This window comes from Pempheris klunzingeri, chromosome 6 (assembly GCF_042242105.1).
Source record: "Pempheris klunzingeri isolate RE-2024b chromosome 6, fPemKlu1.hap1, whole genome shotgun sequence".
NCBI lineage: Eukaryota > Metazoa > Chordata > Actinopteri > Acropomatiformes > Pempheridae > Pempheris > Pempheris klunzingeri.
Genome location: NC_092017.1, coordinates 2,094,135 through 2,120,280, shown reverse-complemented (window position 1 = coordinate 2,120,280; position 26,146 = coordinate 2,094,135). Strand labels below are relative to the sequence as shown.

General features: G+C 41.4%; 1 protein-coding gene across 1 annotated transcript in view; it reads right to left on the bottom strand.

Moving 5' to 3' along the window:
* Positions 1-24,149, bottom strand: part of eps15l1a (epidermal growth factor receptor pathway substrate 15-like 1a) — a 40,369-nt gene extending 16,220 nt beyond the window's left edge. Inside the window, exons 1-20 of the mRNA XM_070832343.1 lie at positions 24,123-24,149; positions 23,141-23,182; positions 22,935-23,024; positions 20,117-20,164; positions 19,756-19,851; positions 19,435-19,503; positions 17,845-17,970; positions 17,556-17,615; positions 16,651-16,893; positions 14,465-14,622; positions 12,931-13,087; positions 11,993-12,055; positions 10,917-11,002; positions 8,395-8,427; positions 6,771-6,843; positions 5,984-6,145; positions 5,448-5,645; positions 4,452-4,631; positions 1,635-1,740; positions 1,241-1,291 (exon numbers count right to left, since the gene is read on the bottom strand). Of these exons, the coding sequence (XP_070688444.1) occupies positions 1,241-1,291; positions 1,635-1,740; positions 4,452-4,631; positions 5,448-5,645; positions 5,984-6,145; positions 6,771-6,843; positions 8,395-8,427; positions 10,917-11,002; positions 11,993-12,055; positions 12,931-13,087; positions 14,465-14,622; positions 16,651-16,893; positions 17,556-17,615; positions 17,845-17,970; positions 19,435-19,503; positions 19,756-19,851; positions 20,117-20,164; positions 22,935-23,024; positions 23,141-23,182; positions 24,123-24,149 (2,068 nt within the window). The remainder of the gene's footprint in view (positions 1-1,240; positions 1,292-1,634; positions 1,741-4,451; positions 4,632-5,447; positions 5,646-5,983; positions 6,146-6,770; positions 6,844-8,394; positions 8,428-10,916; positions 11,003-11,992; positions 12,056-12,930; positions 13,088-14,464; positions 14,623-16,650; positions 16,894-17,555; positions 17,616-17,844; positions 17,971-19,434; positions 19,504-19,755; positions 19,852-20,116; positions 20,165-22,934; positions 23,025-23,140; positions 23,183-24,122) is intronic.
* Between the last annotated feature and the right edge of the window lie 1,997 nt (positions 24,150-26,146).

The following is a 26,146-nucleotide window of genomic DNA, read 5'->3' as shown; positions in this document are numbered from 1 at the left end:
CCTAATAACAGCTGTCCATACAACTCCCTGTAATATCTTGTCTGATACCTACAGTACAATAGTTGCAGCCTATGTGATGCAGTAGTATTGTGACAATAACAACATGAGGCATTCAGTCAGTCCTCTTCTATGGAATCTAATAGATGATTATGATAAGAGGTCATGAACCCAAGCAACCGTTGCAGAGAACAGTCAGTGCTTTCCTGTTCACACTGAGCATCCCAGTGAGATCCCAGCAAGGTCTGACAGAATTGCTGCCGGATGAAATGTTTGAATCAAAATGGATATTTGCTTTGGATTCAGATAAGATTTTATGTACGAAATGAAACCCCACAATATCACTGAGAAGGGAAGTGTAACAGAAGCCACAGTTGCACACACTACTGTAGGTCACATGTAAAGGCTGCTGCCACAAGAACAGACCAACCTTTCACGTGTATGACCATTACTTAAAGGTTGAAACACCATTTATCAGGAAAATATATAGCTTTTTTCAGGGGACCAAAACTCACCAAAAAGCATGATCATATTTGCTTTTAATATATAATTATGAAAAATTAACTAAATATGTTGTCTGTATGAAGTCATTTCATTTCTTTCACTGGAGAACTCCTAATTTCAAATGGTGGGGAGGATGTTGCACAGGTGCTTTCACCGTGATATTTGGATTACACTACACAAGGTGTTCATGGTTTCATAGTTTAACATAGATGTGTAATAGTGCTGGATACGGGATGTGAATAGCTGATCCAAACATTTGATGGTTCTGGACATAGTGGTTCATCAGTATTTTACCTCCAATTAATATATTTTCAAAAACGATGTCTCAGATTAACTAAATTCATTTAAGGAAAAGGGCACATGCTTTGTTTAATGTAAAAACATGAAAATACATATAAATATGAGGTGGCGGAGCATTGATAGAGCAGATTAATGATATTTGTTTAGTGCATAAACCAAATATCCAAATATTCCAGATTTCTGAAATACTGTTGTATACATGTAGTGAACCCTGTTCAGAGAGGGACAGCAGTCAACACTGTAACTGATGTGTCTATGTGTAACAATATCATCTGAACTTAAGGCCCACTGTCTAACTTTACTTTGACCCACTGAATGAATAGGCCAATAGGAAAGATTCCATTGTAATTTACTGATTTTGTCCATTTTGCGATGTTAAACGCCAGTGTGACCAGATCTTAAGAAAGTGACACTGAGCTTCTTTTCCCCAAGTAAATACCTGTGGATGCTGACGGCTGCTTTGCAAAAGGGTCATTTTGGAAAGGGTCGCCTACAGGAGATGAAGCAGAGCAGGAAGAAAACAAAGGGGAGAGGAGGAAGACAGTCAGAGAGCAATTGAAGCTAAAAACAATGTCAGCTGTCTGGAATAAGGACAACTAAACATAAACAGAGCAGTAAATGCATGCTGAGAGGAGAGGAGAGGAGAGGAGAGGAGAGGAGAGGAGAGGAGAGGAGAGGAGAGGAGAGGAATAATGTATGAAAAGGAAGATGGAGAGCAGAATACATGGATGGCAGATAAGGGCCAAGGAAGAGAGGAATAAATACCCTGCGGACAAATGGAAGAGCAACTAAGGTAAATAGAGGGGCCAGTGAAAGTGAAGGGAGGCTCTAACCTTTGAAGGGGTCTGTTTTGAAGGGGTCTTCTGAATGGAAGGGGTCAGAGGGAAGCTCCTGAGGCTGGCTGTTGAACACAGATGGCTTTACTTTGAATGGATCCTCCTGTGGTGAAAAGAAGGACAAGGAAAGAAACACATATTCATTGTACTGAGGAGGTTTCCAAATGGCTGTCCACGTAGTTTTAGCACACACACACACACACACACACACAAAACATTTCCTGTCCTGTCCACATAACTACATGAGGTGTAAGTACATTACAATACAGCTCTTATTTTGGTAGTTTTCTCAGTAATAACATTGTAAACACACAGGGCCAGAGTCATAATGTGACACACACTGCTGTATTTATCACATGGGTACACCTAGAGCCTCAGTTTGGTGTCCATTTAGTAGACTATTTGCTGCCTATTGATTTGCATGTGAGGGAGGAATGTGCAAATATAACAGTACAGTTTGATGAAGTATTTCATTGCTATGAACTGCAGCCTCCATAGTGACTATATCTCAGTTTCTACAAAACATTATACACCTCATGAAGGGAGGATCTGTTGCCAGGACTGTTGCATTAGAGACATTTTGTCAAAAATAGTTGATTTGGTCTGAATTATTGGATAAGTTAGTAAACTTGGAGCGTTTTCCCCTTAGTTGTGTTTCTTCTCAAACAGGGAGAAAGCCAAGCGAGCCAAAACGCATCAGTAGAAACCAGGCAGGAACGTTCACTCAGATGAAGCTGGCGTGGTGAAACACAGGAACAAGGTCCTACAACTATACACAGTTGGTGTATCCCAGAAAGCAAAGCACACCTGGCTCCGGGAGCCATTTAGGTCAAACTTGTGGAGTACACCTGGAAGTTGGGTCGGATGGAGGTTGGATCACATTCCCACCTCTAAATAGTTGCTCCAGTGTTGGTTTGGGAATGGTCCAAGACCCCCTCCTCTAAAGGCTCTTGGTGTGATTGTTTTTGGTCTGTACCCAAGTACGATTACTGTTTTCACACCTGGTGTAGAAACCTAATAAACTGCACATTGCACAGTATATTTTAGTCTATAACTAAAAACCAAATCTCAAAAAGAAAAAACAGAGCAAAAACTATCAATGAACTCAAAATTCATATTAACACAATATCACACAAACAATGGGGGTGTTGTCGGTTGTGTTTTTCAAAACTGAATTTAAACCAAAGACAAGTGAACTGTTAACTTACTATGTTAGCAACTATATTCCCCTTTCTCAAGACAATAGTATTCTAGTGAGAGATCAACCACATCAGGAGCATCTCCACCTCCACCAGGTGCAGCCTGAACAGCCTGACTGGCGGCTCCAACTCTCTCCACAGTTTCAGTGGCTAATGATTATTTTGTGCCTTTTCTATGTTCTATTCCATCTGTGTATCATTTCCCATAAAGTTCTAATGAAGTTTTCCTTTAATTATACAAGTGGCCCTAATTGTAATATTAGAATACCGTGAGTAACGTTTTTCGGATGTGGAGTTTACATTTGGTTGAACATTGTGGAATCACATATGACATACAGTCTGCCCTGCATCCTTTTTAATCTGGCCCTCAAGTCTCCTCTACACTGAGGGAATATTAGCAACATGAGAGGTGCTCTCACTTCAAATAAAGATACTTTGGAGAAACTGTTTAACCTGTCTACTCATCTGACTGCACTGGTGTCTTGCCCCACCTGACATTATTGTACTGATGTCCCAGTGCTAAGTGGTAAATGGTCTGTATTTGTACAGAGTCTTTCTAGTCATTTCACCTACTCTAAGCTCTTTTCCATCACATCCTCATTCACACATCATTTATTCAGGAGGAGACTGTTCTTTCACACACATTCACACACTGAAGCTGCTTCAGGAGCAAGTGGGGGTTCAGTGTCTTGCCCAAGGACACTTGGACATGCTGACTCATAGGAGCTGGGGATCGAACCAGCGACCTTCCGACTGAGGGACAACCTCTACCTCTGAGCCACAGCCGCCTCAAAAAAATGGTTTTGTTGAATTACCACTGACCCGAATTATACATTTACGGCCTGGAAAAGCATTTTAAGGACCTGCAGATTTCCTGTTGGTGGATTTGTCCAGTTTACAGTGACCATGGTAATAAACAGGTCTCAGCTCTCTGGAGCAGGGGTTTTCATAGCCTGACGCTGTGCCCCCAGTCACATGCATACAAAACACACACACACACACATGCACATGCACAGAACACACGCAAGCACTCACTCACACACACACACACACACACACACACACACACACACACACACACACGCACTTTAAGTTTTTAAACTACAGTTCCAATGATTGGGAGGCTGTAAACAGGAAGTATAATGTTGCCATGGAGGCAGTGAGTGAAGTCTATCTGTGGGCTGGAACTTGAAACACTTGACAAAGATTGCACCTTAATTGTCTCCATGTTGATAAGTGGCTCAAACTAAAATAACTAACTTCCCATTGTCTTTAGAACACCAACATACACCTTTCACAGTGAAAACCTCTGCTCTGGTGTTTTTGCTGGTTAAAAGGTAAATTATTGCCTTCTTTTAGGGGCACTGTTAAGTAATATGGACACTAGTTTGATGACCAGTTTTCGGGGTCTGTAATTTCTCATTAAAAAAGATGCTATTTGAAGATTACTAGTGTGGAATCACAAGCTGAAGAGTCTGGCTCAAAGTGTTTGTATTGTTATACTTCATAATACAAATGTATTATAGCCTGTTCAAAACAAGTGTTGGTAAATAGCCTTCAGCCCAGAATTTAAAAAGTGATGAGGCACATTGGGAGGTAAAAGCAGAGTTCTAACAGAGATCCTGACCTGTGCTCCTGGGAATCCTCCGTTCTCTCGGTCACTGAAGCCCTCGCTCATGTCAGCCAGGTTGGTCATACTGCCTCCATGGGTTCCATTCAAGGTGCTGTTGTACTGCTCAATGCTTTTAGACACTTCCTGTTGGCTGTCTTGAATCTGGGACAGCTTGCTACGAGCCTGTTGGATGCACACACACACACACACACACACACAGTTCAGTTAACAGTGGGATGTATGGATACTATGCTGTCTTCTTGTTTTACAAAGTTCCTCATGACGTCTTTAATTTGGGCAACGCCTAGAAAAAAAAAAAAAAAAAAAAGATCTGCCAATCTCTCATTCTGCAAAAAAGTTCAAATGTGACAGCTTCACACTTTCTTCCACTGGAAAAAAAAAAAAAATTCTATTCAGCTCCGGTATATTGTAGCGCTAGCATCTCTTTGTCTCAAAACCTGGACAAACAAAACCAAAACTATAAAACTAAATGTTTTTTGGGGATTTTGACTTCAAATACAAAAATAAAAGCTTCTTTATATAGGATATTCAAAACTTGTACAACTAACTCTGAAGAGGGTGATGGACACAATCATTTTTCCGTTGCATGGCAGTTTGGAGTGTACTGTAGTGCAGGGGTGATTCAGAAGCTTCCCTTATATGTTTTGTTACTTTTCCCTGTTTTCCCTGTGTAGACTCAATTGTAACCAACATGACTTCAGGCTGACCACGGCAGCTGTTCCCTGTGTAGGAAGAAAACTTTTATCCAGCCACCCTTAAAGCCATACGGGTAGCTGACAGGAAGCAGGTGATCCACCACAGTAGCTGAAGCTGAGACTCAATGAAACCAAAACACACACACACAAACAAACACGGCTAAATGTTGCTCTTCTCTAGTGGTCATTAATGGCAACACATAGTAAATAATACAGTGCAATGGTGCCCCCTGTTGACATGTTTCAGACACACACACACTGACACACAGATGCCGTTTCCTACCTGGTTGATCTCATCTTGTGTGGCCTTCAGAGACTTGATGATGGTCTCCAGTTGGATCTTGCCGGCAGCGAGGCTCTGCTCCAGCTGGTTCTCCTCCTGCTGCAGCCGCCCCAGGTCGGCCTTTGCCCGGCTCAGCTCTTCCTCCTGGCTCTGCAAGTCCGACTCCTGGGAGTGGATCTGACTCTGAAGGGTTGAGATCTGGAGGCAGAAGAGAATGACGTCATGACGATGGGATCCAAAATTAACACCTGCCAGCTGAAATCCGTTCTGCATAGCTGGTAATTTATTGAGGCCATATACTGCCACCACTTTGCTTTCATCCCTTCCTCTATTTGACACCATCTCAATCGCTTCTTGGTAATTCTGGCAATTAGCTGAACAGGAAAACAAGCCCTCAATTCAAAATCATCAGTATTAACAATAAAACATTAGATAATTACTTTTTATTATGTATGCTCCTGTGGCCGCTGTGGTAAAGCTATTACAATGCACCGCTAAGGTGAAAGCCTGTTCCCAGATCTCCCCCTCTTCCTTACCATCTGAGACTCCTCTTGGCACTTCATCCTGACTTCATTCAGCATATCTTCTAATTTATGCTTCTGCTGGTCCATCTCCTCCAAGCGGTCCTGAGCATCTTGTTTCTGAGCCTCCAGCTCCTGCAGGCTGGCTGTCTCCCTGTCCAGGTCATTCTGCATCTCCTGATGGAATGTAAATCAAAACAACCTATCAATGCAAGTGTCATGTGCAAGGTAGACGCACAAATGAGCGGTCAAGCTATCTAATGTACACCCACCGGCCCTGTATGCAAATGTAGTATGTTTATATAAGGGTTTTTCTTGGATTTTGGATCTTGGACAAAGGTGGCAAAGGCTGAAGAATGTGTGTGGCATACACACTGAGCACACCTTTAGTGTGTGTTATGAAGCCCTGACACATATTAATAATATCAAAAGTTTGTAATTGTGTTACTTTTTAAGCCGTTAGCAAACGTTATTATTTATTTGTGGCGGTCCTGTTCTCACCTATGTTGAACTTTTGCATTCAACAAATTGAGGGGAAAACAATCAATCAAAAAACTCCTTCCATTCCAAATTCGCCAACCACATGCTCAGCACAATGCGAGAAACGTGACGATGGTATTCTCATACAGGGAACATTGCACTGAGCATAAAGCTAGCACAAAGCCAGTAATATAAAGCTGTCTGCACCTGCCTTTGAGTTGAGACAGACAGGCGAAGCTATGTATTTATTTTTTATATGCAGGACAAGGAGAGTTCCAAAAACCAAAATGTAATGATTTCATTGACATCAAGTTGCCCTCACCTGCACCTCTGCATTCTTGTGTCTGATGGCCTCTTCTGTCTCTCTGATGTCCTGTTCAAGAGTGTACTTCTCCCTGACACACACACACATATGCACACAACCATGCGCACACAAGGGTGCACACAGACACACAAGCGAGCATTATTATATTGAGGGAAAAAGAATCAAGACACATTAACAAGACACTGGACTAGGACTCTATAAAATCCACAATCACAGATAACCGAAAAAAACCCCACATTATCTTCCACGTAAAACTCACTGAGAGGTGAAGAAGAGCTGCTGGTTCCTCTGTGTGAATTGTTTGACTTGATTATGCAATGACTGTGCCTTTCAAACTTCTCTTAAATAATTATCATAATAAATAATTACTTAATTATAATAGCACATAAGCAAATAAAAAATGTGATCGTGAAAAAAATGTGAAATGTGATCACAGAGGGCTATAAGCTTATCATAGCCCTCTGGAAATGTTCAAATGTGATCGCACATTTCATATTTCACTTTTTTTTTCATTAAAAAAGTGCCCACATTTAAAAAAAAAAGTGTTTTTATTTCACTCAGTGTTTAGATCTGAGCATGGACTGGAGGACAAAAAAAACGTGTGGTCCAACTCATGACGAAAGCATAGAAATGTATTGTTGTATAGAAATATATGACTACACAAATTTGTGAGGCCTGCAAAATCACAAATTCCATTTTTTCTGTTTCATGTGAAATAGGAACAAGATATTACGTTGTGCTAACAAGATGATCAAATGTCAGAGTCTTTTGTTCTTTATATTACATAGGATTTGATTCCAACAGGCTTGTTTTTGACCACTGGGTGCTTAAAAGGACAGAATCACAAGTTTTCAATAGTCAGGTGTCTACATGCCCCAAACATTCCCACATTTCATTCTGGCAAATAAGAGATCCCTTCCTAATGCCCTTTCAATGCACGTGACAGGGTCATCTGAAGTTAATTTGAAGTTCCTGCAGTCTGTAATAGACATTTCAAGTGGACAGGTACTTATGCTTTTGCTGCCATCATAAATGAATACTTTTATGAAAAAAACATGAACCTTCTTGGAAGAATAGCAGGAGTGCTATTGTATACGGTTAATGACATATAATGACGTCTTTCTTTGCTGATCTGCAGTGGAGGGACACCAACACGAAAAGGGAATTTTGTTTTAAAAAGAATGAAACTTTGGAGGACAACCTTCGGATCTGGGTAATACTGACGGATGATGTCTCATATGAGCTTCAGATAAAGTTGGGAATGTGTTTCTACACAGAACAAGGACTGTGGATACTGTTTTGGATTAAGTGCCTTGGGAACTGATCTCACCAGTATAAAAAGGAGGAATGATTGCAGCAAGCAAAGTCTGTTTCAATGTACATATGGGGGCCTGACTGCTGTTTTCAGACAGCATTAAAATAAAATAGGAACCTATGCTTTAACAAGCTCTGCTTCTTGACCTCAGACATCAAGGTGATGAAAATAAGTAAATCTGAATGAATCAATGAGAAATCTACTGATGACCACATGAAAAAGTAATGGTAGGCAGAACCACTGCTTATGTGTGTTGCAGAGCAAATATGACAGAGTCCATAGATATTCATTAACTGGTGTGTTTACCTGAGAGTATTCCACTGGGTAAAAGCAAGAGTGCTGACGCAGCATGGAGTGGTGAACAAGCAAAAATTTGATAAAATACACACAACAAAGGAAGAGTGGACGTTTGGCTGGGTGGATGGAGGAAGGAAAAAAGCAGCAGGATGAGACTAAGCCAGGATGAAGAGTAAAAATCATCCACATCTGAACAGGTTTCCTTTTCAAGTGTGCATTTTATCACAGGAAAACAGTTGGACCATACTGTCTAAGTCTTGTCTAAAGGACATTCCACTTAAAATGTGCACACTAATCCATCAGTGTGACAGAGACTGAGGCCAATACCCGCAGTCATGTGACACGCTGAGACATGCTCGGTTCATCTTCTGCATATCAACCGTAAAGCATTACAGTAAAATCACATGACATCTATGGGAGTAAAACAATGATTAAAGCAATCAAATCAAGGTTTCTGGAAGCATGCACATCTACTAATGATTTCTGTGTTTTTATGGCCATATTTCTCAAGCATAAAAGCTGATATGGCATAATATAAGAACGTCATACATGCTGTGTTATTATCAGTACTATTATTATTATTTGATATCAAGTGATAATGTGTCTCGAATACAGCCATTTTACAGGTCAATCACCATTAGCAACTGGACTGGTATGACATGATGGATGGCCTTGAACTGTGGGAGACACAACCACTTTAAAGTGCTCTCAGGAAATGTGTACATCTAGTGTGGGTTAGGTTTTTAATGGCTTATAATAAAGGACAATAGCAACTCTTTCATGCCCACTTTGCATCCCGAGCATCTGTTCATGCACTTCTCTGGGTTGAAAATCAATGTTTAAATCAATATTTTGTATGATATTATTGATTTCTTTAATACGAAAGCTTGTTTTGCAGTAATGACCAGCTCACTTTACAGCATCCCTCACATGCCACTCTCCACCAACGAGGGTCTGCTGTGAGTGCAGATGGTTTCTCTTCTCATCTCTGGCCACGTATTGTGCTGAAATCACTTCCCGTCTGTAATGTTTCTGCTTTCGTTACAATAGTACGGCACCCATCCCTGCTCCAATGTCAACATAATTAAATGTGCAAGCATCCCGTTAATAGCATTCATGGCAGCAGAGGCCACTGTTGCTGCTGCACATCAACAGTTAGATAGTCAAACTGAGAAGTGCAGTTGGTTTCCCCCCCCGTCATGTAAAGAGACTACACTGGAGTTAAGGATTAGTGATGACAACTACCATTTAGGGCTGTGTCGAATGCTTAGGGGAGCATGATATGCCAGTGCAGAAAGAGCACTTTATTACCCAGAAAAGAGTCCTGTGACACAATTCTTCTGTAACCACCATTGGGTGTCTCTCTTAATTACAGAGGTTGGTCTAGACCTGCTCTTCATGGAAAGCGTCTTGAGATAACAGTCACTTTTGAATTGTCGCTATATAAATAAAGATTGATTGATTATTTCATTTTATCCTCATGTTGTTACAAAGATAGTATACGGTGCAAAAGTAGACTCAAAAACTGAGATTGTGAACAAAGTGCACCTTATATTTTTGGTCGGTTCTGACAGTTCTCATCAAATGCTTTTATGTGGTGAAATAGTTTCCAACATTGATAAAGCAGATCCATTTTAGTTTTTCATTTTGCTTCTGAAAAGAGGAGCAAAGAGAATTCAGAGACCAATCTATCCTGACCATCCTGCTAATGAAGACATGAAGCGGTCTGTGTCTTCTCATCACAATAGGACCGGATGAAGCCTGGATGCAGGTGATGGCAATGGATTAGTGAGGGAGCTAATGTTAGAGGTTGACTGAGGAGGTATGTTGGCTGCTGACAAGTGACAGGTTTGGCAAAAGTGAAAGTGCTTTGACACAGGACATCACCAAGTACATTCATCATAGAGCGAAAGGTATTTTTAAACCTGGGCTCTGTTTTTACACATTTGCTAGTCTAAATGAGCTGCTGCCTCGATCACTTAGTTTGTCTTATTGTGTGACTTTGGTGTTTTAAAAGCTACGTTTGGATAAAAACTAATCCAGTCTCATGTTCCGTGAAGTAAAATGACTGTTTTTAGATAAACAATCTGAAGGATTAAGGATTACGTTGCAGCCATTGCAACCTACTACAAAACATTTTGTACCTATTAGTCATTTAGACACTGAAAAATGTGCGAAAATATGGCCCTGGTTTAAAAATACTTGAATCACCCTTTAAAATGGAATTCAAAACTACATCTTGTAAACATTTTGAAAAATTGCAAATGGCAACATAGTTAGCAGCTATCGTTGTTACTGCATTACATTTTTTCTAAATGAGATGAGCTACAAATTAAAGCTATGCTGAGAATGAAACATATACAGGTAGAATTGTGTTACTCTGATGCTTACAATTAAATAGTTTCTATGTAATATCCATTGATTTTCCATGTAGATTTGTAACTTTGTAATTATGTTCAAAGAAAAGAAAAATCTGTTTCAATTTTCAGTGCTTTTGCATTGTTTAGGTGCCACCAGCTCAAATCTCTTACCTCTGCAACTGGGCAATCTCCTGGCTAATGTCATCCAACTCCTTGATGCCAGTGAACTCCCCTGAACCCACTGAACTAGAGCTGTCCTGTAGAGAGAGAGAGAGAGAGAGAGGGACGGACAGAGAGACAGAAGGAGAGGAAGGGAGGAAGACAGCAGAGACAACAGGTTGGCAAAGATTACTTTATTTGTTGAAGACATTGGGATGATTAAATGGTACCAACTGAACCATAGCAGGCCAGGCCAAAGGAAGGAGGAAGAGGAAAAGAGAGGATAGGAGAGAAACCAGTGCTCAATGAGAGGAGCGGGGCAGAGGTTGAATCGGTAGGTGGGGGCTGGGTCAGTCACCAACATGTGGGGGGGACTGTCGTCACCACTGACAAACTGGAGAGGAAAGATTCAGGAATTTGTCATTTTATGAATAATAGCTTATCAGCACTCCTTCGATAACATTCAAAAGGTTTTCGTGAAGGCGGTTGTCAACAAATTTCCAGTGTGGTGTCGTCCAGCATTAGTCTGTGATGCTAGTCAAAGAGTGTGGAGACATTTCTTCAAAAAGTAGTACTGTTTACACTTATCGGAGCGAACAGGCTGCTGTCGATTTGAATGATTTAACTTATTCATACGAAGGCCACAAACTGCTGGATCCATAAGACTAACTTGAACATTTGAATCTTCCCTTAATCAGCAGACAGTTGACAAGGTGAGACAATGTCATTGCACTGTATTGGAACGGAGAGAAAAAGTCTTGCAAATGCTTTTCAGTAATGAGCCTGAATAGCTAGCCACTGAAAGCATTTATAGGTTAATACACTGTAGGTCATTGTTACCTACCCATAACTTGAACATTATTGCCTGAGAGAGGAGGAAGAGGGGACAGGTAGAAATATTAGCAGTAAAAGAGTTAATAACAAAGCACAGTGGGGAGAAAATGATTTACCTCTCCTCAAATGTGTCATTTAAGTTCATTATATTTTCAAGCTCTCTTCCACCAAATAAACAGATCTGGGAGACTGGGATCGCTCAAGAAACAGGGCGTATGGCAGAGCAGAGAAGCAAAGGACAAGTATTGACTCACCCGTCTCATCTCAGACAGAGCAGCCATCTCTGATCCCACTGGGGTCATGTATCCCGACATGCTCTGCAGCCATGGAGAAACAATAATCAACAACTCCATCCCTTTTTAACAGACGCTTTCGGAAAAAGTCATCAGTTCTAATCAAGGTCTTTGTTATTTCTGGGTGATCTAATGTTAGTATTATGCCATGCTTCAAAGTCAGGCCAAAGAGTTAAAAACACCAGTTAGTGGTTGTGTCATCATACTGACAACATGAAAAAGTTCAATTACCATTACTTTGGAGCCCCGAATGGCAAGAGGGTTACTGATGGTAAAATGAGGAAAATTTGTATCTTGCTGTCTTCCTGCAGCTTTTTTTTATATCAAACACAACAGACTTTATAGAAAATACACAGATCCAGGATAGAGGAAGTGGAACACATTATCTGAAATAGGTCTTTATTTACCTCTGCTCCCAGAATAAAGAGTGAATATACCTCCATAGTAAATAAATACTAAATAACTCTAACCCTCTGGGAAAAGGAACAGAGCTGCTACTGTATACAGCAAATGAATGAGTGTGGCTATACTTCAAGCATCATCACAAATAATCTCAAAGGTATAGTAATATGTACACAGATCAACAGACATATTCTGCCTTCAAGTATAGTTTACCATAGTATTACTATCACCAACCTGTAGTCATATCTACATTCAGCCATGCAGACACACACACAGCGAGTTATCATTCAAGGTATTGGCCTGACCATCTGGAGTAATTTGGGCTTCAGTGTTGCCTAAGGACACTTTCACGTGGACATTGGGAGCTAGGAATCAAACCACCAACCTATGATAAGAGGAAGACCCGCTTTATCTCCTGAGCCCCATCAGATTCACAGACATACTTGTATCTCACTGAGCTCTAGCAAACATGCACTGTTTGTGTGTGTGAGACCTACGGGCGCAGGAGTGCCTCTCTCAGAGGGGGGGATCATGTCAGCAGTCAAGGCCTGTGGAGGGTCGATGCCCTTGCTGACTTTCTGCTGGATGAGGTGCATTGAGAGGGCGAACTGCTCCCTGGTCAGCTTCCCTATCTGCCTCGTGTCTGCCAGAGCCCTGCAGGGAAGACCCGACGGTCAACAGAGGCACATATACTCAACTCAGTTACGCTGAGCAGACGGACTATGCTGTTGATAATAACAGCATTAACAAAAGAAATAGGAATAACCTGCTCAATTAGGCAAATGCTGTGACTGGCCAGGAATCATTTGACATTTCCATAGCATTAGCAAGAAATTAATAGCAGAGGGCAATGGGCAAAATATATGAAAAGGCAAGTTAATGAGGACAGCTCTATCCCACATCCCTCAACAAGTCAACTCCGGCATATTGTTAGGACTGAGCTGCTATCGTCCTTCACTGATTTGTGCAGAAACATCAACTAAAGCAGGTGGTTCCTTAAAAAAAAAAAAAGAACACTAGACTCAAACAAGAAATTTCTCTTGAGTGACAGAAGAACCAACATGGGTGAACAGTTCTGACAGGCTGTGTGTGGGGACAGAGATGGAAGCAGTGAATCTAGTCATTTAGCTAAAAGTATATCGTCTGGCCTCTGTCTGTTCTGCCACTGGTTTCTCATCACCTTTGCACTTCAATAGGTTCTGCACACTTAAATGTGTTTTTCAGGTGTTTGAGGTGACTGTACTATAATATAACACAACAATGCTGGTGTTAATGTTGACATTTCTTAATAAATATATAAAAATCAGCATTTGATGGGCTGAAAAGGAAATGGCTCAACACGCTATCTACTGTTTTAAATCTGCTCAAACCTCACAAGGCCAATGCTGAGCTAGAGTCAACTAGTTGGGCCCCATCTACGCATGAAATTTACAAAAAAAGGATGTTAACACCCACCTCTGTGAAACAGCACTCATTTCTCATCTGCTGATCGAGACAGATCATTCACAGGCATTTATGCTATTTGGAGTTACTAGTTAAAGTATTTGCTGACATTAGCCTTCTAGATAAAGTTATGCTACATTATCACTCAGAGACTTGAGATTCACAGTTTACACCAGAGCCATAAAGTTACAGAGAGAGAGAGAGAGAGAGAGAGAGAGAGAGAGAGAGAGAGAGAGCTGGCATCACAGTCCTTCACCACTCTGTCTGCTACATGGGATTCTGAGGCACAGGTGCCTTGTGATTCTGTCGCTATTCATTCTTCCAGCCAGGGGACCGTGTCAGCTTTTTGCCTGACACTGGCAGATGGTCTAATCTAATATCACTTTCTAATCAGGAAGCTGTCACAGTATAACTACAAATCTTTAAAGCATTGTTAATTATTTATTCCTCATTAATAAAGCCACGTGTCACAACTTCTAAACCTTTATGAATAACATTATAAAAGACCGACTAGAAAAAGTGGTACCAAGCTTAAAATAAGCAAATAAATGTTATGATAACTGCGTGAAACATCGGCTGAGCCCCTACCATATATGAGCAAGGAGGCTCTGAGACAGTCCAGACTGCATGAAGATATCCTTTACTTCTTGTCCGCTGACAAAACCATCCATATCAGCGTCAGTCTTCAGGAAGATGTCATCATAGCGACCACGGTCTGACACTGGGACCACCCAGGCAAGTGAATGCTGAGACAGAGAGAGATGCATATGTAACTTTTTTACCGACAGTCCTATAGAGGTCCCACTCTTCAAGAAATCATTTTACAGGATATTTTCTAGAACTGTAAAGCACTGTTTATTGTGAAAGTCACAAAGCCCTGCGAGTGGTGGTGTAAATGACAGCTGTCAGTGGTTTATTGTAACAACACAATAATGACTAATCAAGTATCATACTAATTGGGTAGATGGCCGTGAGCTCGGATCAGTTTTGTACTTTGGGAACAGCATCATATCAAACACTCTCAATTTATTATTTTATCCAGAGTTCCAAAATCCATTTCTTTTAAGAGTTCTTTGACAATAACCAGCTCCAGCTCAGACTTAACTACAGTGTAATGTACAAAATGTCTGTTACCTGTGCAGGTTTGAGTGTGTGTGTGTGTACATTAGTGTAGCGTACGTCCTCCTTACACTGGCATTGTTGCTAAAACACACAAATTCCCTCCAGTGCTAATTCTAAATAGCAAACAGCAGTGTAGAAATACTATGTATGTAGCAGCTTCTCATTTTCAGCAGGCACTGACAGGCAGCAGGACATCAACTGTCACTAATTAAAAAGTGGAGTCAGCAATTCTATGCTGAATTCAGTGCTAAATAGCTAAATATCAACAATCTTTTCCCAGAATCACAGACTCCACCTTTAATGTTAATTCAGGGATTGCTTGTCGCACACACTTTGTTGTGCGATCAAAGTGGACAGTGTTTCTTTACTTTCAACATTTTCAACAGAGTGGGCCATCAATAATTTAAGCTTATACATCAAGCAGCTCATAAAAAGTAAGATATCAGATTTAGTAGGCTACAGCTGTTATTTCAAAGTATCTGATACATACAGGCAGATACTAAATATTACAGGGTTCATAGCCTGCCATATAAGAAGTGGACGAAGCCACCGTGACGTCACCGTTTCAAAGGCTTGAGTTTGGCTTTCAGGGCGTTGCCATCTTGTATGGCCACAAGTGGCGTTCATTCCAGGAAGACTGCCTGATTATCTGCCAGTGCTGAGACCAATCTAATATTCATTTTATTTGTATTATTATTGTATATATCATTTACAATACGCTTATACACACAAAATTTCAGAGCTGAACGACGCATCACTAGTAAGATACAACCTGCATCACGACATCTCTTTCATGGTTTCCCATAATAATTTTTTTTGTGGCTCCATGGGTCACTCGAGCACAACCCTGTGTAGTGCGTATTTTCATTGAGCACAATTAAGTGTTTCAATATGAAAAAAAAAGAATTTAAAAATATAGGATAAAAAATGAATCAGGATTCACATAAGCAACACTTAACCACTGTGATGAAATCCTTCCTCTTTAGCCTCTATACAATGGAGTCTCCCCAGGTCACCTTTGGGTCTAATTTAGGCCAGCTGTGAAACGTAAAGTTGGGGAAGCCTTGTCTTAGAGCACAGTTTAGTTTAGTCTGATTGTTTGGGTTAGCTGGCACCCTCCAGACAGGGAGTGACGCTCCATTGTCAGGGTTACCACTGTAGCAGGTGATAGCTGTGGGAAAATAAAATAGACCTTCATAAAATAGACCGAACCAGACCGTCTCCTGTTGGAAAACAAGCTACCGGTGGCCTGGAGACAGATATAACGTGATACGTGGTAACATAAACTGTCATCGTTCCTTCTTAGATTTCAGAGAGCCACTAGACAACTCACACATATTTGTAGTACACATAGAATGGCGATCTCAGATCACAACTGAGGTGGCATCAGGCATTGCTCATGCTGTTTTGCTGCTGTCTCTGTTTTCTTCAGCCAAGCATCAATAAACATTGTTGTGTAAGACATCTCCAGCGAGCCTTTCCTCAGAGTCTGAGCTACCCACATCCAGTGATTTCTTTCACAGCCAAGACACAATTACACAACAATGAAAATAGTTGAAATTCATTGAAATGTTCACTTCCAATAGTTATGGATTATTGTGTGTTTCCTGATTAATGTGTGTGTATTGGTGTAGTGTATTAGTGAGTATTACCTGTCCAGACTTGAGTGTATGTTTTGGCGACAGGCTGCCGGTGCTATTGAGTGAGTTCATGCTGCCATGGGAAGGTGTGGAGCGCAGTGAGTCTTTTGGTGGTGGAGGGCTCGCAGGAAGTCCAGGCACAGAGCCAGCCACTGAGCTCAGACCCTTCTTCCTCTTAGACGGAGGGATGAGGGCAGAAGGGAGGAGCGCAGGAACAGGCTCCTTCTCCAGGGCCCGGTACACCAGGTGCATAGCCTGGGGGAGCACATGCCGCTATCAACCCATACTGCTATATAGCCTTGATACAACTAAAACTACAGTGACTGACTGGGCTACTAGTGACTAATACATCAACTTCATATAGGAAAATACCCTAAATGGCCACTTCATTAGGTACTCTGAAGACTTGTTAATGCAAATATGTTATCAGCCAATCACTTGGCAGCAACTTAGGGAATAAAAACATGCAGACATGGTCAGGAGGATCAGTTATTTTTCAGACCAAACATCTAAATGAGGAAGACATATGATCTAAGGAACTCTGACCATGGAATTACTGTTGGTGCCAGACAGGTTTGATTATTTCAGAAACTGCTGATCTCCTGGTATTTTAATGCACAACAGTCTCAACATTCTAGAGTAAGTCTAGTGAGCAGCAGTTCTCTGGGCTTCAATCAATCAAATAGAGCACTTTTGGGACATTAGCAGCATGAGTGTGCAGCTGACAAATCTGTGTGATGCTATCAATTAAACATGGAGCAATTTCTCTAATAATTCAAGCTGATCTGGTGGCAAAGGGGGGTTTCATCCTGTATTAGAGTTTTGTTCCTAATAAAATGGCCACTGAGTGCATCCACAGTTGGGTCAGACTACAGAGAATCAAAGCTACACAGAGTAACAACTGTAATAACACTCACCACTGCAAACTCATCTTTGTCCAGATGGCCATCTTTATCTATGTCACTCAGGTCCCAAACCTAACGGCAGGAAAAAATCATGGTGAGGCCATTCAGTATAATTCAAGGATCTACTTAACTATTACAGACTCTATTTCATTACTAAAAACCCACTTCGGTAAAAGGCATGCTCAACATCAAACCTGTGAATGAATGCACCGATTAAGTTCACGCTTGAGTCATTTCATCTTCAATGGTGCAACTAACAACTTAAGAATTAATATGAGAAAGCAAAGTTTGAAGTAAATACCTTCCCAAGGACATCCAGAGGTAGCTTGGAGTTGATGAGGACTGGTTTGACCTTCTCTCCTGACAGAAGGCCATTGACTGGGGCCAAACTTTCAAAAATACCATCAAATTTACTCTTCTCCTCGGGCTACAAAGGCAAACATGCGCTTGTTATCTAAAAAGCTTGATCAGTAAATGTTAGATTGACTAAGCGGGAATCAGTCTTTTCTTTTGACTTGAGCTCATGCTTATCCACAAATGAACTTAGCTGCAATATTAGAGCCCAAACAACGGCACATTTTGAGGCAGATGACAGCGTGGATATCTGAGAGTTAAAAATTAGCTGTACATTTTACAGTGTAGAATAAACTTGTCAGTGCTCTCTGCTGGACTGATGAAAACACTAATGCTGTACAGTTACACTCACAATTATTCAGCCCCTACTGCAAATTAGGTGAATTGGCAAAATCGACAAACTTTTAGCTGTGTTCAATGAACAATTAAAATAAGAACAATTTAAATACACAACTACTATGGTGGTTTCTCTAAATTCAACACAATATGCTACTTTTAATGACTACTGTCATTACGACTAGTGTTGTCTCAAGCACACCTGATGCAACTAATCCAGGGTCTTGTTAGTTGCATCAGCATAGTTCAAAGCTAAAGGAAATCTGGCTACACTACCTGGAAGTGGCAGAAAGAGGAAGCTATCAACGGCTGCCACCAGATTTCTGAGGAGTGACTGCAAAAGACCTGCAGCAAGACCTGGTGGCAGCAGGCACTGAGGTTTCAGTTTCTGCAGTAAGAAGCATGCTAAACACTGAAGGCATGAAGACATGTTCCTTCCACCCGGACCAAGCACAGAGAGGATAGAAAGCCGGGATAAGAGCTAAGCTAACCCAGCTAATATCTAAGGCTGCTTCTAGCTAATGTCCAGTCACGGGAAGATCAGCTGGATGAAATGGGACTCAGGCTGCCTAAGCAACAACAAAAAAATCAGAGACTGTTTGTGCCCACATCTACAGAGACCTGGCTCCACCTCAGCACTCCGGATCAATCTGCTGCTTCAGACGGCATACTACCAGGTGCCCGTAAAAAAACGTAGGTAGTCGATGATAGTCATATAAAGTATTCGATTTTTAATAATGTAACAAATGTTCCACATACTCAAAAGTCATTGCTCATCCCTAATTGAAAGTGGCAATCTGGAGAAACCAGCTGTAATATTGGTTGTGTCGAGAGCTATTTAAATTTTGCTGAAAGTTTGTGAATTTTGGCAATACGCCATATGGGTTGAAGAATTTTGAATGCAACTGTATGTGTGAAAATAAAATAATGTATCAGTAAGGCTCTGTGCAATACCTGTTTATCAATATGTTGTCATCATATATATATTTTAACAACTAATAGATATTTATGATTGGTGTTAATCTGGGAATATCTAGTCAGTACTCAGTCAGTACTGGTCTTAAGGACCATCAAAAAACAGGACATTTTTTCTTTCTGTGTCAGTGTGAAACACTTATATAATAACTACTGCTTCTACTGTGTGTGTGTGTGTGTGTGTGTGTGTGTGTGTGTGTGTGTGTGTGTGTGCGTTTAAACACACCCTGACAGCCCAGTGTAATTCGCTGGAGGCAGAAGCTGTGCTGCTTAGAGACGGACTGCTGGTGTCCTTCTGAAATAAGACAAAGATGGCTGTCAGAGCGATGTCACGTGGATTAAAGACACGACATGACATAACATAATGTAACATAAATGTGAAAATGACAGAAATGGTTTATTTACATAATGACAAGTAAAATGTCTGCACGTTTAATATTAATATTAACAATTCCATATCAATGTCAATACTCTCAAAGAAACTGCTGCAGCTTTTTTTCTTTTCTTAAGAATATGTTGATTTGAGATATGATGAGGTCATACTCACAAATTTGGGGGGAGGGACTGTGAGGTTGAGGCTGGAAAGACTGACTTCCTGACCGCTCTGAGCACAGGCCACCAGCCTCAGAGCTACATAAAACCCCTGGGAGAAACACAGCGCTACTCAGAAAGTCTTTTTCATTCTCTTCCGGAGATGACTAACACTGATGTAGCACCTCAAACACATGCAGCTCTTGTCACACATAATACATTATTATTACTATTATTATCATCATCATCATCATCATCATTATTGTTGTTTTTACATTATTTCATCAAAAAACTGTAATTGCATCCACGGTGGTTTATGTTTAACACATTCAGCACATCATCACAGATAACACTGGAAGAGAGGATGGATCTTCTACCTGTTTGTCCAGATAGCCTTTGCCATCAGGATCAGCCAAGTCCCAGATCTAAAACACAAGAGACAAGCACACAATCACATATGTGTGTGTAGAATTAGCTGAAGATGTTGTTCATTTCAACTTAATTATTCTAATTATCTGTTCTGTGTCTCCATAAAAGAACTACAACCTCCACTTCGTTGTTCAACCCTGTGAAACATATTATATGCACACATGTATACACACATCTCATATACACATACAGCATATACACTGATATATTGTATAAACGTAAGGGATAATGGACACCTCAAAGGGCATTGTCCCGCTTATACCATGGTCATTTGCCAAAGACAAAAAAAATATCATAAAATGTCATTATCGTGTGTAAACTGCTGAAGGATGCGATCAGAGAGTGATGATGTGATAAAGTCTCAGTGATGAGGGTCCAGAGGTGCAGCTTGTGTGTTACAGTCTCCATCCTGTGGTGTTCAGAGGATGAGACACTGGAGGACCAGTGTTACACTCACTGTTGGAAATAGCTTAGGTGTCCCAAAAATTGTAAAGAGACGCTCTGTCCACCTCCCTGTTGCTATGGTTACCCCATCCAGCACATTAATTTAGCACGGTTAACAGACAGTTTAAGCCGAAACTACTTAGTAGATGTCCTTCTGAAGTTGTAACACTTGCACATGTTTGCCCTGGACACACAAGCTCAAACACCAAATTAAAGTGCTTCCACAAATCACTTGTTTGACTATTTTGGATGCACTTCATATCGGAGTTAATAAAAAAGAGAGGGGTCAGGTCACGCAGTGACGCCTGAAGCGTGGGAGGGTGTGGGCCGCTGTCCGGACTACTGAACAGAACAGAGATCGACGGACAGACAGAGCACGGGTAAGCCCTAATTTTATGTTAGCCACATCAAAGACACATTTCCACTGCCTAGCAATGGGCAATGAAGTTTCTCTGATGCTGATTCTGACATCAGTAACTAAATTAACATGGATATTTCAATATGGAATGTCTCTCCATATAACTAACTTACAAAATCTAAATATTTAAATGTTTAACACAATGAACTTTGTTCCACTCGAGTCCATTACATGAACAAAAGGCCTTTTTGGTAGTTTTTACTTCCAGTGGTCTTGCTGGTGGTATTTACACACGTACTAATGCTTAATTGAGACAACAGAAATGTATAAATGAATAAAATGAAATAAAGCAATGAGAAGTACAATATTATTATCCAACCCTGATGTGCTTACAGTAAATACAGCCAGAGCTGTCAGTTTAAGACTGAACAAGGTCAGCAATATAGACACTACACATTTTAAACATTCATTAGGAAATCTGAAGTACTGCAGTGGGCAGTTCACTGACACTTTTTAATCATGTACACTGCTTGCAAATTAAGTCTGGTCATTTTCCTGCAATCCGAGACAAACATAGCACACGCTGCTATAAGCTGTCTACACCACTGGACATTACAACAACTCCTAAATAAAATCAGACCATGTCAGCTGAATCCTTAATTGTCTTACCTAACCTTAAGCATACAGTTTATTGAAATAAAACCATAGTCTGTCTCAGCTTGCTCAAATAATTCCATCCAAACATCCCAACTGCACCTCATATGAATGGAACACTTGCTCTTAAATTGCCAACACTGTCTTTCTCACTGTTTAGTGTCATAACAACAACCAATTCAATGCATTTCAAAGGGAAAAGGGGGGTTGGGGAGTACTAATGTATATGAGATAAAAAGCTGCTAAAGGTTCTTAAGTCACATCACTTGAGTCACTGCCAGCTGGGGCTGAAGACGACGAGTTAGAAAGATGTGAGGATACCAGACCTCTGTGCCCCCTCCTGACAAGTCTTTTAACAAGATGGAAGAATGCCCAGAATAAAAAAGGCAATATTTTACCAAACTTTGCTTTGGACCTCAGGGCTTCCTACAGTGCTTTGTGTCTAAAACAAGAAGCTTTCACTTTGGTGAAATAAAACACTAACCAGGAAAAAGACCGTTTACAAAGGAAATGTCGTACTACATAATGAGTGTGGCTATTATAAAAGGTTTTAATCTACGACTTGAATTAATTTGCAACATGGTCTGGTTGTCTTCACCTCACATCTAAAACATGGGAGCTTTGCACAACTTTAGAGCTGCAGGAACTGACGTTTCATTGTTTTCTGGCTAAATGTGTTGTAACAAGCTCTAAACGCAACATTGACATAAAAACAGCATGGATAAGGTGAAGATGTTAGCAAACAGTTGCCCATTTACTCTTCTTCCAGTTCTGGTTTGATCTTCACTAAGTCCTCAGAACATCACCTGGCTCTTCAGCTGCTCAACGCTCCACTATGCTCACCAGCTGGTCACTTCTTACGTCTGTCTGCGGTTTACTTCGGGGTAGGTGGTGTACCGTGCATTTCTCTGTGTTTTATTGCAGGCTCAATGAGATGAAAGATGCTAAAACGCTCTGCAGAGCTGGGGAGGGGGGACTGACGGACTGACGGACTGTAAAGCTGGTGATAGTTCTCTGTGGCTGACACACCTTTAAGGCAACAAAAGTTGGTTTTATCCGTCTGCGGAATCAGAAGCAAGATTTTAAAGCAATGCATCTTTGAAATCTTGCTCCTGATTACACCGACAGACTTAACCACAGAGCAGAGATTGACCCCCCCGGTCCACTGGCGATCCACAACTGTAGTATGAAGCCGCCGCAGACAACTGCTGCATGAAACAAACCCACCTCTCCAGCTCTGCGTGAAGCAACGCTCACACCATCAGCCACTGTGCAGACAACAAACCAGCACCAGTGCTTCCATCACCTACCTTCCCCAGCGTGATGTCGGGGAGTCCAGACTTTTTTAAGAACAGGGCAGCTTCGGTCGGTCCTACTCTCCCCGTGTTCCCAGGATCCACCTTGGAGCAAACACACGTCACAGTCCGAGTGCGTTGTGGCATATTTACATCTTTCACACACGTTTTACACAAATCAGCATTACAGCATGGACAGAATATACTCTGGCTAATCTTACCTGTCTGTAATAGCTCTCGTATACAGGGTTCCCACTTGACAACTGTGGCAGAGAGAGAAAACATTACGGCACTACAAACCAACCTCATGCACACTTCTCTTGGGAAATGAGGTTAGGTGGGGTCAGCTGCAAGAGCTCACATCATTTTAGTAACATTCTGATTCTGATGGGAAACTTGACATCACCACACTGAATCCAATAAAACCCAGTGTGAGCTACACTGACTGGAACATGGATCTAGAATGATGTGTTCTAACGGTGCTCTCAGGCTTGATGGCAGAGCCTCACACACACACACACACACACACACATCACAGACCAGCTGCACTGACATGTTAAAGGACTGATGCGCAGCCCCAGCAGAGCCGACTAACCGTGCTCTTCACCCTCACTATTAACTTGGCCACCACCGGACACCAACTCACGGTGTTAGAATTCTGGAAAGGCTAGCCCAGGTTAGCCCAGGTTAGCCCGGGTTAGCCCAGGTTAGCCCAGGTTAGCCTACTGTATAACCTGTCCTCTGGCCTCACGAGCGTGTTTATCCCCCATCCTCTCCCTGGCTGGCATCAGGGCTAGGCTAGCTGAGCTGCTAGCTTAAGGACTCAACGATATCGTACTTTCTCCTGCTTTTGTTCCACATACACGCGCACAGCAGCTCGTCCTTAACGTAGCACACAGTGTCCACGGTGCTTACTGTGTGTGGACATGTAACCAGTGAGGTAACCACACCTTATATCGTAGGTAAATAGCTCTGCGGCTAACTAGTCCAAGCTGAGGCTAACAAGTCTGCTACCTAACGGTACTGCAATAGGCCTTATTCTACCAGCTGGCTGCCTCTTTTCTAGCCGCATCTCCAGGCGAGCTCGCGTTTTGTTCAAAGTACAATTCAAATACACTGTCGTGACTGAACCATGCTGTGTCTTCATACGAATCATCTCAGCCTGAGGTTAAACAGTACGGTAGCGAATTGCTGCATCTTTACCTGGGTGAGAGATGTGAGAGCTGCCATTTTCCCTGTTGCTGCGGGAACGCGCCCACCCGCCCTCTGCGAGGCAGCACTCCCCTCAGCAGCCCGACCTGCGCCTCACATCCCGCCGACGGACCGCGTTCAAACTGGCCTCATTTTACGAGCGTCGCACTGTTTGCCTGCAGATTTATACCTTTCATGCGAACGAAATTCTGAATTTGTGATTAATCTGTTCGCTTCAAAATTCGGCCTAAATATTGTAAGCATATAATTACAGTTTGCATTGTAATTGGAGCCGATCTGCCCTCCATCCAGGACTTGTACCTGTCCAGGATCAGGGGGAGGGCAGGTACCATCTCTGCAGACCCCTCACACCCCGCACAGAAACTCTTTAAACGCTACAGATCACTGTACGCCAAAACCAGCAGACACAGAGACAGTTGGTTCCCCCAGGCTGTCACCTGATGAACTCTCACTAACCTCAGTCTCAGGATCCACTGTATTCCACCCTCCTGCACATTTGCAACTTTTTGCACTACTTTCTTGCACTGCAATTCTGCACTGCATCTACCTCCATTGTATATACCTTTGACAAAGAGTTCTATATTGTTTATTACTGTACATATAGAGTCAAATTCCTTGTTTGCCTGCTCAAACTTGGTCAATAAAGTTGATTTGATTTGATTTGTTTTCTATCATGATGGGTTGCACTTACATGTCTGTAGAATTAGACACTGATGTTTAGTGCTGGTAAAAACAATTAAAGTTGCAAAGGTTAACAAGGAAACCCCTCTTTGAAGAATGTTTTTTTTTTAAACTTATTTATTATTGACTTTGTTCTTGCATGACTTGGCTGTTCTGAAGCGATCTGATGTTTGGAGGCTTCCCTCAGTAAAAAGACTTGATCTGAAACCGTCCCACACATCAGTTAAGACCTGAATCTACCTGAAAGTGACTCACGTGCATCATTCATGATAAAACACCACCTTGTCTCGCCCACTTTGTAAAAGCCATTTATTTTACACAATGCTAAAACAAATGTTTTTCACAACTATTCAGCAAAACCTTAACTGGTGTATTTAAGGTCGGAAGTATTTTTATAAAACCAAATCGAAAACAAAACATTGACAAACTGGGTAAAACAACAGATAAACCTAGATCAGAGCAACACCACACTGATGGTTTCATCATTCCCAACCCACTGCCATGCTATGAAGAACTCTGGAACAATCTCATGCAACCAACAACCCTTCATGGCTAAAGAGCAGCATTTATCACAGTAAAGTGCCTTTTCCCCCAAAGTGTGTATACCCCATTTACAATATAATACAAAACGTCCAGTCGTTTCCCTTTCAAACACAATGAACAGAAATAGCAAAGCTCATGCTGAAAGCTGAAAAAAAATAAAAATATTTTTTTTGTTTTGGCTTCTAGCACGCATTCAAATTCCCTTTAGGCCACTTTTCAAATAATAACTGATTAATAACCAATAATTACATTTCTAATAATGACCACCACTTCTAGGACACTTGTCTGTGAAATACCTGAAACACTGCCTTGTGAATCACAACACCATTTGTAAAATGAAATGCATTCAAGTGTTCGACAATCCATAAGACATAAGGGAGCAGTGGCTCAAACCCTTACAGCTTTAAGATGCATAGACGGTGTGATGAGAGACAAAATGAACAGAAACACATTGTCTTAAAGCAGAAAGTGGACTGTGTTTGACCATTCAAGGGAAGGAAATATTGAGATAGAACGTGTCTTTCAAATAAAAGTCAAATATTGAGCTCACAAAGCATGCTGTGTGGCATTTCATAGTCAGTCTCCAAACTCCTGCATCTGCAAAATGACAAAAATAAACTCCCAGCAGTGAAAGACCACAGTAGTGACCATCCCAGCTCAGTGCTGCATCTTGAGCCCCCCCCCCCTCTTCTCCCACAAAACACAATACCACAGCATGCATAACCATGATGCAAGCAATCAAAATATACTGTGTGTCTGCACAACTAATTCAGTGTACGCTCCAAATAGAT